At 41.4% G+C, this 15,846-nt stretch overlaps 1 protein-coding gene across 1 annotated transcript in view; it reads right to left on the reverse strand.

Moving 5' to 3' along the window:
* The window catches only part of il1rapl1a (interleukin 1 receptor accessory protein-like 1a), a gene marked incomplete at both ends in the record, with an annotated part of 138,352 nt that overhangs the window by 9,231 nt on the left and 113,275 nt on the right, over nt 1-15,846 (reverse strand). Inside the window, 2 exons of the mRNA XM_083921167.1 lie at nt 490-635; nt 4,641-4,773. Of these exons, the coding sequence (XP_083777293.1) occupies nt 490-635; nt 4,641-4,773 (279 nt within the window). The remainder of the gene's footprint in view (nt 1-489; nt 636-4,640; nt 4,774-15,846) is intronic.

Raw genomic sequence — 15,846 nt, forward strand, 5'->3', positions numbered from 1 at the left:
AAACAGCAAGGTTGTTCAACAATGAGCTGAAAGGCGCTATGTTGAGGGAAACTGGTATGAGGTATGAGGGAAACTGCAGTCAGGTGATCTTTTTCTGTGTGTGTGACCTCTTTCCCATTACACATAGTCGTTATTAGTCGTTGCTGGTAAACAGATCTTTATTTTGAAGTCCTGGGGATCCTAGATTTCCCCAAGATACCAAATATGTCAGAGTGATGTTTTGGGAAATGTAAAATGATGAACAAGACATCTAGAATATTTCCATTTGAAGAAACGGTGCAGCTAGTCTTTGAATAATTCATTCATCATATAGCTTTAATGATTAGTTGGAACAAGCTGATACAGAATATGTATGCTAGTGTCAGACAGTGAGGAATAAGAGGATTATTCCAACCTTGAAGCCACTTATGGGGAAATGAAACGCAAAAACTGGAAGTTAAGGGTTACCACTCCTCAAGGTTTCAGTGGGAAACGTCAAAGAGTCCTTACCTCGCCTGAAGAGCTGGATGGTAGCTTGGCGACGGCCGTTACCATTTTCCACATAACAGGAATAGTTTCCCAGGTCTTCCTCCTCCAAAGAGTCAATAGTCAAGGAAATGGCCACTTCCTGCTCACCAAGATGCTCTTTGACAACCCTGCAAGACAAAGAAACAAAAACTTACTGAGCAATGCATCTCTGCAGCACTACTTTGGGACATAATCCATGAGAATTGGCTCTCCCGGTTAAGTTCTTCAGATCTGCACTATTGTTCAAGATATACTGTATAATCAATGCAAGTGAATGTGATGGCAAACAGCATGTATGTAATGGGACTTCAGGAGTTATGATCCAGAGGGCAGTTATCACAGAACATATTGTGTTACAACTCCAAACGGTTAAGCCATAAAATTTCCCTTTCTGTACAACTATATCTCGATGAAGCCCCTTTTGTGTTACTGTAAGTACTAGAAGGTATGTTCATTTCTTCCTTCTGCACTCAAAACATATGAGAAATGAAAATCAATAAGGACTCTTCCTCGGCGCGTGTGTGTGTGTGGGGGGTGAAATCAAATAATGGCGATCAGAAGAAAATCTTTTTATAGCGGCTGCCATGGTAACGGAGAGAAGGAGAGAAAGTAATATTCCATAAAGTAAATGAGTGTCCCCCGCTGGGCTGGTTGAGCCTGATAGAGGAGAGAATGGGGAGATAATGCTCCCTCATACCTTAGACACACTACTTAGCCCACTTTTGCAGCACCCTCAGCACAAATTACACTTTGGAGGAAACAAAGTGCAAATGAGAAAGAGATTGCCTCTGTTTGGGTGCGTGTGTATCATCTACTGCTGCATGTGTTTATAAGGTCCATGTTGAGAAGGAGCAGTGGGATGAGGAAAGAGGGCAGTGTGTGTTTGAGTGTGTAGGGGGATAATGACTCTCAAGATCCTCTCCTCTCTCTCTTCTTTACGCTGATAAACTGCACATAAGGACAGTTTGTTGGAGAGATTTGGCATCAGTAATTGAAAGTGTATCATGGGCTATGGAGAGGCTGATGCAGTGCTGATGGCATTTGTATTTTTTCAGCTGAGTTTGTTGTGGAATGTGGTTTTGGGGGAGGGGGTAGGCTGGGGCGCTGGGAGAAGTAGGCACGGGAATAATTCATGTCTCCCCAGGGAGCGATGGGTACTTTGAAGCCTCTAGTTTCACATTATCCCACCATATGAGGCAACACAGCTCGCTGCCATACAACCTGATAGATAATGACCACCGCTGTTCAACTTGTGCCTCAAATGGAGACGATGAAGACCTAAAGTTAGAGTAGGTGAATAACAAAGTCCAGGTGAAGCAGTGGGATACACAGGAGCTGACTCGGAGTTAAATACTTGTCTTCTGGGTGATTGTGTATATCAATACAGAGTTAGCAAAATGAGTAAACCGTGGACAAATTCCCTAACTATGGCTGCTGCAACCACTTTTTCTTTTAAATATTCTCTACCTTCCTCAAGAGCAAAACCTTTGTAACTCTGCACTGACCAACTGAACTGGGTCAATAACATATTGATCACCTTCTTCATTATGCTGAGCCAAATTTGTTTTGCTAATTTATTAATCTCTGCATGCTATGCTAGTGTCCAGTCATCTGTGCTATGATAACAACAATAGCCCTACCTCGGTGGCGCAAATGAGAATTTATGGGCTCAGGTTACCGTAGAAATGAACTCCTCCAAATCAATAGGCTCAGAGTTGGGTAAATAAATGAAACTCTGAACCCAAGGTATAAGTGCTCATCTCTCAGCTCAAGTTTGGCTGCTGCTGCATTAGTAATGAAACTAAAAGTGTGTGGGTGCCAGCCTGAACAACAGAGGTAACCCTTAGAAACATGTCCACTGTATCATCTAAAAGGCAGACAGCTTAGCTGCAGGGTAAGCACAGATTTGTTCATGTTTAGTTCAACCTATTCTTTCTCTGCATTGCTTCCTTTCTTTGCTTTTTCTATACGTCTGGCTGACTGCTGGATGTGGAAAATCTTAGGGTGGCAGCATCAGCAACAGAGAGTGCATGATCAAATACATTATTGATCCACTGCATGAAATATTGGTATGAATTATTGAAAACATAACCCCTCAGCCAGTGCGTGGGGGAATCCTGGTGTCAGGGAGCAATGGAGGAAGAGAGAGACCTAGAACAAGACTCAGAGGAGAGACGCGTTGGGGGTTAAAATGAGATTTATTTCTGTTGTATGCTCCTATCAGCTCACAAGCAAACTCACAGATGCGTCTTCTTTACTTTCCTCCTAAGTGACTTCTACCATATCTCTTACTCTTTCTACTTCTTCCCTATCTGCTCCCTCTCTCCCCTTCCTCCTCCTCCTCCTCCTCCTCCTCAGCTCCCTGTGGCCCATCTGCATGCGGATATAGGCGGGTGCAGTGAAGGAGATAGCGATAGTGGCGGTGGTGTGAAAAATGGCGGTTGTTAACCATCTGACAGGGCTGTCTCCCCAGAGCTGCAGCCTCTCCAAACAGCCCTAATGGGAAACATGCACACGGACCAGGCAACGGACTTGTTTCAATGTGTTACACCGAGAGGAAGGAGAAACATGGAAATGAGCTTGTTCTAAATGTCTTAGAGCGTGGGAAGTGAGGCTTGTTGAGCAACTTTTACAACATTGAAAGGAGATGGCAAGAGAAGGCAGGTTCGAGAAACTGCATTTTAAGATGTGTTCAAGACATTCCTGCACATTTGCACACTCGATCTTTGTGCAAAAAGAAAAACACAACACGACTGTGGGCAGAAAGCAGGACATGGACTTTTTTGTAAAACTGTGATTTCCCAATGTGGTGGTGAGTGTTAACCAAGAAATGTGCATCCTGTTCTGTAGCTGATGAACAGAAATGAATATATATATATATATATATATATATATATATATATATATATATATATATATAAATGGTTAGCTAGAGAGTAAACAAATTAGTTCCCATGAAACTACTGAGACAAAGACCTACCACTAATACTCTTCAAAATACCATAAAATTTACAAGAATTTACAAGAACTTTTCTATCAGATTTATTGTCAAAAACCCAGACATTTCCTTTTCCTTTCAAAAGAAACAAACTAACTCAAACCCTGCAGTTCTGCAGACAATCAACAGCTGAACTGGTAAGAAAATGTATAATACAGGTTTAAGTCTTTTGAAATCTATTTCTGTGTTTAAACTACTATATGAACTATTTAATACAATAATACCATTTCACAAATTGAATGGAAGAGAACTTCACTTTCATCCATTACAAATGATTAAGATAGTTCATTAACACAACTGTAGCTACCATATATAACAACTACAAGACCTACCAGTTTCAGAACATTTCAGTATGAAAACATTTTGCAAAGACTTGAAACTGGCTTGCTTTAGATAGTCATAAGGTCACATAGTTCAGTTGCAGAACAACAAACTTTTTAATAGAAGAAATAAGAAAACATCATTTTTTTTTTCTCGATGTACAGGCTTGCTGTTTTTGTGCCTCGTGGGTCGACTTTTCGACAGCATAGCTGGTAAATGCAATAAGGCATGGGACAAATAATCAATATGAAACTGCTGCACAATACAATATACAGGCACAAATATAGTACCATGTTGGGATAATACAGTATACAGCCATATTGTCGCAACAATGTTCTCAAAAGCACTTAATAATGGAGTTAATAGTTATTTCTCGCTTCACCTGTATGGATATTGTGATACACTGTATATACATGATTAACTTGCTATGTATGTGATGTATGCAGTTACTGTGCACAATGTAGCATATTATGAGTTATCCAGTTTCCACCTGCTTGCTTCTACATTTCCACGGCACCATCATGTAAATTAAACAAAGATAAAGATGACAAAATAAATGAATAATGATTTAAAGCTGTGAGCCTCTGCATGGTGTTCATACTATAACAAAATAAATGGAAACCAGCAGCTGCTTAGAAGGCAGCAAATAAATCTCCGGAAAATGGTTAGTTTAGTGTATGCAATTTGGAGTTAATGGGCTAAAACATGAAAAGCCATTGGTATCGTCCTTTAATATTTTCCAGTGAATCTATCTAAGTATGCTATTCATTTCTCATTAGTGTCCTGTAAAATCAATTCCAGCAGTGTTTCTTACTTGATGTCGCTTTCCTGGATTCTCTCCTCATCCAAGTCCTCTATAAACTTCTCTCCCTTCATCCAGTAGATGAGTGGGCTGACGTCACCGCTGTAGCCGAAAAACGCCCGGCAAGTCAGGTTCAACGCAGTTCCTGCAAAGACAGGAGTTGACATGCTGTAATGCTTGATTGTCTTACTGGCATGTTGGAGGTGTGCATTTCATTTGAGTGGCCCAAAAAAGATTGTACCATATCATATCTGCGTCTTCAAAAGTCTGTCACATTAACAGAAAGTAATTTTGCTGGTGTGCACACACGTGTGCACGCACACACACACACACACACACACACACACACACACACACACACACACACACACACACACACACACACACACACACACACACACACACACACACACACACACACACACACACACACACACACACACACACACACTTGGAAGGTGGTTGCATGACAAAGACCCTCAACAAACCTTGGGGGATGTACAGCTGTCATTAATACAGACAGTCTTTCCTTTAAGACAGACCCAAAGGGACAAGCCAGGAAAATGTTTTGATTTGCTCATGCCAATAGCACACACACGTATAGTATACTGATCTGAAAGTAAACAGTAATGAACACATGAGGGCACTCAAGAGCTTCCCAAACCCCCCCTGGAGAATGCGTGTCCATGAGAGAAAAGAAGGCATAACCAAGTGAGAGGAGGCTGACAACAACATTATTTCATTTAGAGCTGCAGCTGGGTATGATGGAAGGTCAGGAGTCAACAACTGCTTTTTGCTGAGAGTATAGCGTATATGTGGAAGAAGAAGTGATTGTCACTAAGGAGCCAGCAGGGTCTTTGTTCCGTGAACTGAAAAGGTGATACTTCATGCACCGGTTACGGAAAAGCTTGTCTTTAAACCCGGTGGCATCTGAGAAAACACTGATGAAAATTACTGATGAGCTAGTGGTAAAAGGTGAAAAATATGATGTTATATGTAGCACTGGTGTGAGCTTGTCATAAAGAGGCCCCCTTCCCCATTCAGGCAAAACCTTTAGTGTCCATGAACTATGCATGCATTAGGCTGGTGAGCATAAAGAGAGAGCAGTGTTGGCATATATTAGCACGTGTTTATTTTGCATTCCTCTGAAGTGACATTTCTCAAAAGGCCTGGGGTGCAGCAATCGCATGCTGCTGCCTCTCGGGGAACCACACAGCAACATGTAAACAACACACAGATGAGGGAGGCTCATCATGCAGCACGTCCTGTAAGCTGCATGGTGTAGGACACTCTCCTCTTGGGAGAGCCAGTGCTGTGTCAGGCTCCCAGGCATGTGATTTGGGAAGCACTGGGAGAAAGGCATTGCAGGGGTGCGGGTGAAGGAGATGCTTTCCCCTGTTTCACAGCAGGATTAATGAGCAGGAGTGCAATGTAAACTGTACTGGTATTGGGCATGTATCCTGCTTAGCATATGGCAGCACCATGGACAGCTCCCAACACTCTAATGCAGGGAAAGGAAGGCGAACTATAGAACATAACTACAGCCTCAAAAATGACAATGCTTAAGTTCTGTTGGATTGCATTACATTTAACATGTGACAATGATCTCGGAGCCCCTTCCCACACTAACCACTCTACACCTTTTTCTCAAATGGCCTAGACATGAACATGTCTCAGACAGTTTGTGTTTGAACTCAGAGCATGTATCCTGTATGCTCCCCCTGCCCACAACCCAGACACAGCTTCAAAAGATTTCAGTAGGTCACTCTCAGGGAAAGGAAAGTTTTAAGGCGAGCAGAATAGGAGGATAGGAGGACACCCAGGAATGAACTGATAGTACTGCTTGTGAGGAGCTGTGGCTGACATTTCCAAAGTTCAACAGCCACTCTCAGCTTGGTATTTGTGCACAGCCGGGCTCTACAAAGGCTACATGCTGTACCTACAAAATAGGAACCTTCTGCGTCTGATCACACACACATGCACTAGACTTGGTGCAGCGGTGTACTCGTACAACTGTATAGTCGCACTTGATCATTTGTGTTGCGAACGTGCAAAGTAACCATACTGTGCAGAGTACATATTGTACGACTGCTTGTCTCTATGTGTGAGACTGATTCAGCATTTCCCTTTTCCTCTGTTTATAAGTCTCCCTCATGCTGTTAGTTTATCCCATAGATCAATTGCAAACTAGGAATGTCATGCTGCCGGCAGCCGCTGCCTGGAGAGGAAGTCTCCGCTGAGCTCCCTAGGAATCACAGGAAATTGTTGAAGGCCTCATGCTGTTTTATTCTAATCCAAATGCAGCACTCCCTAAAACTACCTCACAGCTACTTTTGTTACTTTTTAAGGTTGTCAAAAGTATGGATACTTTGATTCTTTTTATATACCAAGTGTTTCAAAAGTACCAAAGCTTCTACAATCAGATTTTAAACCCATGGCTACACAAATGAAACAAAATGTTGGTATGTGTTCAGCGATTTTTTCTTTCTTGTTAATAAGGATAATAATAAAATCCTATTCCTATTTCGTGTGTCAAGGACTTCTTTTTTTTTTTTTTTTTACAACAAAAAGTTTTTTATGTATGTATTGTATCAGAGTTTGAAACTCTGTTGTGGTGATAACCTTGGTTGCTTTTTCTACCACTATAAATGCCAGTGGCCAATGTTACACTTGCATTATAACCATATAATGGATGCAGTATAATAGCTAATCATTGTGTTGTAATATGGTGACTATACATTGTTCGAACAGTGCCCATATCACATAAATAAGTGTCTCTTTCTTTTACCCTGCCTGCTGAGATGATGTCACACTACTAGCTTTCTAGGCTCTGATAAAAAAAGTTTTTCGATTGACTGTTCACAAAACAAAGGCCATGTCAGCCATTCAACAGTTTTACAGACATGTCTTTTATACTGAGTTTACGTTTTGATAAATATGCCAAAATAGCAGCAAGGCTGACTGCGACACTATTTACAGCTCTGTTACTCTATCCATATATCTATAGTCACGTCACATCCCTCACCCACGTTAAATGTACCTTCGCCTCCCTCCCTCTAAAGCGCTTCATTTATTACCCGAATATTCCAGTGTACAGTTGAAATAACACTATTGACTGCAATTTGACATAACATTATACGGCATGTGACCACTGCCATTTAAATCGACAGGCTGAAGAGCAACTGAGCGACTGTTTGCAATGCTATTGAAAAAGACAAATATTAGCCATGATTAATATTTGGCATGGCTTTGTCCTTAGTCTCTGAGCCAGCAAACTACTATGATGTCAAGCTGGTTGAAATTTGAGCAGATGGCGGGAAGACTATTAACCAGGACTGGAACAATGAGGTGAATAATTTGCACACTGTCAAGTTAAAGGGGAGGAGGAGCAGCTTTTTATATCTGTTCTCTCCTGCTGTCAAACAACGCAGTAGTATCATTATTATTATTATTATTATGCTCCATTATTATTGCAGGGCAGTTTGTAACCCCTGTTAACTCACAAAAGTGTTGTTGACTTTATCCAATCTTGTGGGTGAATTGTTTCTAAATGGGTGAAGTGGTACAGACAGACCCAGACCAGGTAGACTGTAATCACAGATTTCCTCACAGGGCAGGGAAAACATATTAAGCAGGAGATCTGTATTTGAGTGTTTTTTATTCACCAATTAATGGTGTAAATAACTTTATTAATGTTAGGTTAATTGATGACTCTAAATTGCCCGTACGTCTGAATGGTTGTCTGTGTCTGTTTGTCTCTATGTGCCCTGTGATAGACTGGCGTCCTGTCCAGGGTGTACCCCGTCTCACGCCCGATGTCAGCTGGGATCGGCTCCAGCCCCCCGCGACCCCGACAGGGACAAGCGGTTGAAGATGAATGAATGAATTAATAAACTGGTGACTATGTCAAATATAAAAACATAATAATATGACTTGAAGCAACTATTCTATTATGATTTAATTCTCAAAATCTCAGATTAATATAGTTTTTGTAACAGTGGCCCTCAGACTAGTTTTATTTTCTCATTAATTTGCAGCTGCTTCAGAGCAGCGTTTGCCACATCTATTTCATCCACATGCCTATTTTTCTTTTTCTTTTACGGCAGATTGTGTTCGTGGAGGACTTAAGGGTTCATCCATGACCACCTGGGGTGCCATAACAACAAAGACATGTCTAAAAACTTGGGTATTTAAAAGCCTACTGGTTCATTTTAAAATAAAAGTACAGTACATTTCAGAAAAAGCATCACAGATGGTGAGGAAAGCCAGAGAGCATTTAATCACGACCTTGGCCTTCAGAGAGGCTGTTAAGAGAACATTATGAAAAAAACAAGAACTGAAAGATTTGTTCCAGCAGTAGGTTCACATTAGAGTGAGTCCTTTTCAGAGATTAGCATTGTGAAAATGTAATACTGTTTTCTCAGATATTCTACAACAATGGGGATATTTTATTCACCTCCAAGAACATAACGAACCAACCATCTGTAGTCCGTATCAGACTAGTTTCACTCAGTTAAAAACAAAAAAACAGCAAAATGTAACCCTGTTACAAAGCTACAGTTAGAGGATCCACTGGTGGAAGACCACTGCAAAAGTAATTCACCCTGCTAAGCAGTGTATTAATAGGCTATTTTTATTTTTTATTTTATTAGAAGTGTTAGGGCAAAAAGTTCAACAATATTCAGTTTACATTTATATTTCTAATACATTTTCACAAAAGTAATAATTTTGAAGCACATCATTGGTTAATTGGTATTAAATATTTAAATCTCTACAAACAAGTGTTTGAGTTTCAAAGGATATCATTTAAATTTTGTTGTGATATTATCATAATGTTTTTTTTTCATTATGATAATCCTGTGATAAAAAGGTATATTGTGACAGCCTTACTCACAATAGAAAGCAAACAAATGTGGACACAACATGCCTTTAATACACTGTTAACAAAACAAGCCTTGGCAAAATGAGATTTCACCGACTGCCAGCGATGTTGGTTTACATTTCCATCCAATAGGTACTTCCTTGTCCCCCCGTGGATGAATGTGCTACCATTATTTTTTGGTTAAGACTAAAAATTCAAATGTCATTTCAAAAAAAAAGTTTACACATAAATGTGCTGTTACAAGACTTGGCAAGATTTGATGTGAGAAATATCCCCCGCTGACTGACGGTGTGCCTTGTACAGCACAAGAGCATGATTAAGTGTTTTCATGAGTGTGTGTTTCTTTATTTGTCCAAGTCTTTGTGTGTCACTTCTGCCTTCACGTATGTGTGGGAGTGGAACAAATCCACGTAATCTGAGTGATTGACATCCTCCCCCTGGCTGAGAGTTGGACACAGAGCCTGATGGAAATGAGATTTAAGATCCACCCTTTCTTTTATTTCTGCACAGCATCTCTAAAGAGTCTTACTGACTTCCACACAGACTGATTATGACTCTGGTCCACCACAAGCTACATGATGAATACTTAGTGGACGACAGTATAATTTGAAAGGATACCTCTTGAACCTAATTATAACTGGACGTGCAGAGGAGGTGAAGTTTTAATGAGTGCCAAAGTCCCATCCCTATTGTAATCTAGCCTCTGTACTGCTGACTTCCTCTCACTGGTCTGACTGGCCAAGCTATTTATATATTTTTTTGCTAAGCTAAGCTACCCAGCTGCTGGCTGTAGCTTCTGATTTTGCGTATAAGCATGAGAGTGGTATCCATCTTCTCATCTAACTCTTATTCGCTTCGGCAAAACATGTCAAACTATTTCTTTAAAGAGACACCGAAATCAGGTTCGAACCAGTCAGATGTGGCCAAAGGTACTCCAGACTTTTGACCAGAATAATTAGACAAGACTGAAATGACTCTTTAAAATGATGAGCTGTTCAGTTTTTTATTGGCAAGCACAGTTTTGAATACCAATGCACTTATTCATGCCAAATAAAAATATAAACGGAAAAACATCCCTTTCAAATGAACCGTAACAGACCATAAGACAAAATACGTACATTGGTTCTCTTTATTGTACAGCTAGATGAATGACTGAACACATTAACAAATGCAAAAAACTATGTTAGAAGACCAAGAACGGTGAAAGCTTAGCAGAGAGACTATAAAATGACATGTGGTGCAGAGGGTCATGAATTTGATTTGCATCAACCCTTGATGCGTGTTTAGCTGATTTCACAGTATTTGGGATAATTAGGTCTCACAGAGCTGGCAGTCTGATTCAGACAAAGAAATACTTTCCAAGCCAGAGGAGAAGAAAACAAACCTTGCACAGAAAACACTCTGCAGACGCACGAACACAGTGAGATTGACAGATACGCCGGCAGAATGGCAGATGAATGAACAGACAGGCAGAAAAAAAAATAAAACAATAAAACCATGCGCATCCAAACATGATTATAAAGGAACAGGCACACACATGCACATCAATGTCATTTCTGTCTTTTCTGTCTCATCTCTTTCTCCTAGAATCCCCTGAATAGGCCCGTTGTCTTTTACATGTCACTGCTCGGAGCACAGTTGGATTGTGCGTTTCTTTGGGTTTGACAACCACCGCCATATTTTATTTGTAGGATAAGCAACAATCTGGAGTGCTTTTTGAATAAGTCATACTCAGAGTGTGTTTGATGTTTCATAACACACTCTGGTCTTCATCACAACCCAATGTTCTTTTAGTGTTCAAAGCAGGTCGAAGTCTGACACAAGAAGAGTTACCACGTGTTGGCGTTTTCTTCACCCTGAAGTGCACTTTGTACATTTGTTTGGATTTTCTTGCCCTGTGCAGGTGGGAAGGATGCACAGTGGGTTTGAAGTTCCATCTACTGTAAATGAAGTTAAAGTGTTAGGATTTTGTTGAAAAAAACCCCAACCTATTCAGCTTCATTATAATGTCACTTATTTTGGACATTCTCATCACACACAACATATTTGCTTCTTAATTTCATTTTAGAAGAAGAAGAATTACTTTATTTATCCCGCACGGGGAAATTGAATTTTTTCACTCTTATTATTAATCATGTTACACACACAGGCCCGAAATACACACATGCACAGACAGGACCTATACATGCAATTAAGGAGAGATGTTAGAGCGAGGGGGCTGCCAGTGACCAGTGCCCCGAGCAGTTGGGGGTTTGGTGCCTTGCTCAACAGCACCTCAGCAGTGCCCAGGAGATGAACTGGAAACTCTCCAGCCACCAGTCCACGCTCCACACATGGTCCACACAGGGACATGAACCAGCGACCCTACGGTTCCCAGCCAAGTCACCTATGGACTGAGCTACTGCCACCCCAACCTGCTACAATGATAAGTTGGGTGTGCTACAACCAAGTTGTTAGAAAATAAGCACACTTTCTCAGACAAACTCAATATTTTGTTACCATCATAAAAGCCAGGAGATGTTGAGAGTCAAAGTGCAATATAAATATATAATCTCGTTGAAAAAACTGGACGGGAAAAACAGTCGCTCTGTTTCCCTCTCTCTATTGTGTGAGCCTGTTTTCTCCTGCAACACAAACCACTTTGCGCTGGTTGTTGCAATTGAGCCATTACATTAAAATGTGAACAAAATAAACCTCAGATTGTAAATTTCTCTCCTTTATTACAGACATTCTTGACACTACTACTTAATGGCAGCCTGTTACTTGGCGTCCTTATTGCTTTGGTTGAGGCTTGGTTGGGAAACCAAGACGGTACAAGCATAAGCAATGGAATTACGCTGGCAGTAACATATTGATGTAATTCGGATGAAAACCTCACATTCTTTAAATAGCAACACATGACAAGAGGAGAGGAGAAGAATGAGAGAACTTATCATTCCATATTATGCCATATAATCCTTTATTTGAGGTGAACAATCTGCTTTTATGCAAAACAGCATTATTCTACAGCCCTGCTTTTGACAGAGTTTGGGTATTTTAAGCATTAATTAAAATAGCCAAGCAGAGAGAGCTTGTGTATGTGTGTGTGTGTGTACTCTGTATATGTGTGTCTGAAAGAGTGAAAGAGAGCGATAGAGAGAGAGAGCGATAGAGAGAGAGGGGGGGGGGGGGGGGGGGCTCGGGTTTGTGAACATTTCCTGTGGATATCTCTGCAGGAGAATCTGATACAAGCTCTGTCAGTCATGATTCTTCCCCCACAAGGTGTGAAACAAGCATGAAAAAGTGAACATAGTACTGTGTAATCCTTTTTCTGCAAACAGGAAGGATAAGAGAGGGAACAAGACCAGCAATAAAAAGACACATGTGGCTTTGAAATACTAAATTAGAATGCGTTTCAAACTTTTATATCTTCTTTGTGGTATATTTGAGATTGTTTTTAATAAATTACTGCTATGTGTGCATGTGTTTGCGTCTGCTCAATGTAGCAAAGGCACGGGCATCATCAACCATCTGCGTGGTTTAAAAATAGGACGGATCACTATGGAATGTGGCAGTGAAGAAAATCTAGAGTGCATGTTGCATATGGTAACACGTACATTTTCTGTATGCTCATATGTAAACTACATGCAGCCTCGGTTCACCCCACAATCATACAGTAGCCCACTTTCACAATATGCACAGGCTCTAGGGAAAGATAAGAGAGTGAGATGAGTTTGGGGGGGGTAGGGGGGCAGAAGGTGATAAAAAAAAACAAACCACAACAATCTTTCAGAAAAGACGGTGAATGACAGCTAGTCAGCACCAACAACAACCCCTAGAGGTTCCTTGTAATTCTCATTCCAGTCCCCGTCCAGACTCATCCCTCTCAGTTGGGGGAAACCCTGCATGTGTATTTATTCTTTTCTGATTGTATCAGGAGTGGGGTGTTGAGCTCAGAAAAGTCCAAATCTGTCTGTCAACGTTCCCTTTTCTATAGCTGCCTGCAGGTTACCATGACAACTCCTACTGTGCCGGGTAGGAGTGGCACTGCGGGCTCCGTCAGAACCAGAAAATACAACGAAGACAGGTACTGTGCCACATTAGGACCTCTGTGGCTTTGTGCCGTTGGCAAGCAGCGATCAAAGTCGACTCTAATTGGAGGAGGGCCAAAACTAAATTCTGGGTGCATACTTGTAGAAAATGCTTGTTTTTTAGGAAGCTTTTATGCATCTAAAAATGTGGCCTTCTTGTTCATGGCATAGCAGTGAGCTGATGTGGAACAACGACGATAGGCTGAACTGATTACTTTTTGCTCTGCATTGCGGAGAAGTGCAGGTCGCTGCGAGGTGGGGGAATCGGAAGGGTGAGAAGTACAGTGAAAAGAGCGGATTTGGGCTGAATCTGTGGAGGAATGAGTAAGGGCAAAGAGAACATGAAAGAGTTGGGGGCCCACCCCTCCACCACTTCAGCCTCTCCTGTTCTAATATCGTCCCCCCTCCAGAGACAAGCCCTTAATTACCATTACAAGCCTGAGAGCTTTTAACAGAGGGGAATCCTGTTTCTCTTCCTCTTTGTCGCTCCTTCTCCCCGTTTGTTCTGTGGCCCCTGATGATCCATCAGGGAAATGTCAGCCTTTAATTACCGGTAAAAATTAAAGCCTTTGTGAACAGGTAGTTGGTGCCCTTGCTTTCATCTCCCCTTTCCTCGGCTAATCGTCCCTTTTTGATGACATAATAGGTGCTCTGTCCGAGGCAGTGGAAGACAGAGGCCCATTATACCACGAGAGGCACTGTGTGGGATTATGCGATGATGTGATGATGAACTAAATAAACACTCCTTTATCGTTCTAGCAATTTCATACTGATTGAGGGATCAATGTACCATCAAGTGCCTCCTAATCATGCTTGGCCATGTCCAGATCCCATGATAATATGAGACTGTGCACCAACGTAGTAGAGATAACATTCCTCAACCAACTCCAGCTGTTTAACTTTCTAACCTTCTGTAATTCAGACATTAAGATAATGCTCTGTCTTTTTCTCTGACAAAACATTACTGCACACGTCTCTTCATTGCTGCAGGCTCCATGTCTTTCTTTTATGCCATTTTACATCAGGAGGTTTGGGGAACACTTTCTTCACCCCTGGGCTCATGTGAAATCTCCTTTTAGGGTCAAAATGAGACCAAAGAGAATGCAATTTTCCCTCGATGAGTCATCCTTTCCAAAAACTGCATTTCAAGTGGCTTATGAAAGCAAGGGCAAAATACCCACTGACCAAAAACAATTGTAAATGAAAATGTGCATAACACCAGTGATGACAAAAATGACAACGTAAGGGGAAATCAAAGGGAGAGGTGGATCGAAAAAAAGAACAGTAAGAACACTGAGGCTCAAAGAAAAAGCATAAGAGGGAGGGCGCTGTAATTGGCTCCTGTCCAGGGGGCTGGAGGCCAATTAAATGGTGTGATTTGAACACTTGACGAGGAACATCACTTTAACGAACGGCCCAAGACACGCCTGGCTGCAGGCACTGACCCACTGACCAGAATACCAACTGAGGCCAAACTTAATCAAAACCAGACTTCACTAACCAAGATCAGGGCACACTAACCCAGACCATCCACTGTTAGCCCACATATAACAGTGGACCCTGTTTACATACTTGTGTCATTTTACTTCTGTCAACAGAAAGGCCCTCTAATCCCTCACCCCTCCATATTTTATTTTAAAAAGCGGAAGTAATCAAATGGTGACCTTTCTAGCACTTTTCATTGTGGGACACAGTAGGTGAGGTAGACTGGTCCGATGCATACTGGATTTTTTTTGCGAATGTGTACGACATTCAGGTTTTTTTTGGTACAACCCTCTGCAGATTTAGCTTTTGTTTGCAAACTTCATTCTAAATGCTACATTTTGGCCAAATGAGTAGATACTGCTATTATAGTAGATGGTTTGGAATGCAGAGGCTTGTGACTGATGAACCAGTCAGATAGAGGCCAAATTGGATGGAAAATCTGGTCAGGCAAAGTGAATGATGAGTCCCTTCTCCTTAATAACCACTGCTGAGGAGGCTAAAACCATGTCCTAATAGCAAGCGAGCATCCACTCCGTTAAATATGCACTGACTGTGTGGAACAGGCTGTAAAATATGCACCAGGAAAACAACTGAATTTCACATACGTACACCAGCTAAATCCTGGCACCGTCACTTCACATACCCAAAGCTCCGTCCTGCCACACACATTACTGTACCTCAGAGACTCCACTGGTTTTACCCTATGTGGCCCTGTTTAGCTTCAACAACCCATTTATTCAGGCTTTTGTAGTGAAATCAGGAGGCATCAGAAATCAGACGT

The sequence above is a fragment of the Echiichthys vipera genome (genome assembly GCF_963691815.1).
Source record: "Echiichthys vipera genome assembly, chromosome: 10".
In the NCBI taxonomy this organism is placed as follows: domain Eukaryota; kingdom Metazoa; phylum Chordata; class Actinopteri; order Perciformes; family Trachinidae; genus Echiichthys; species Echiichthys vipera.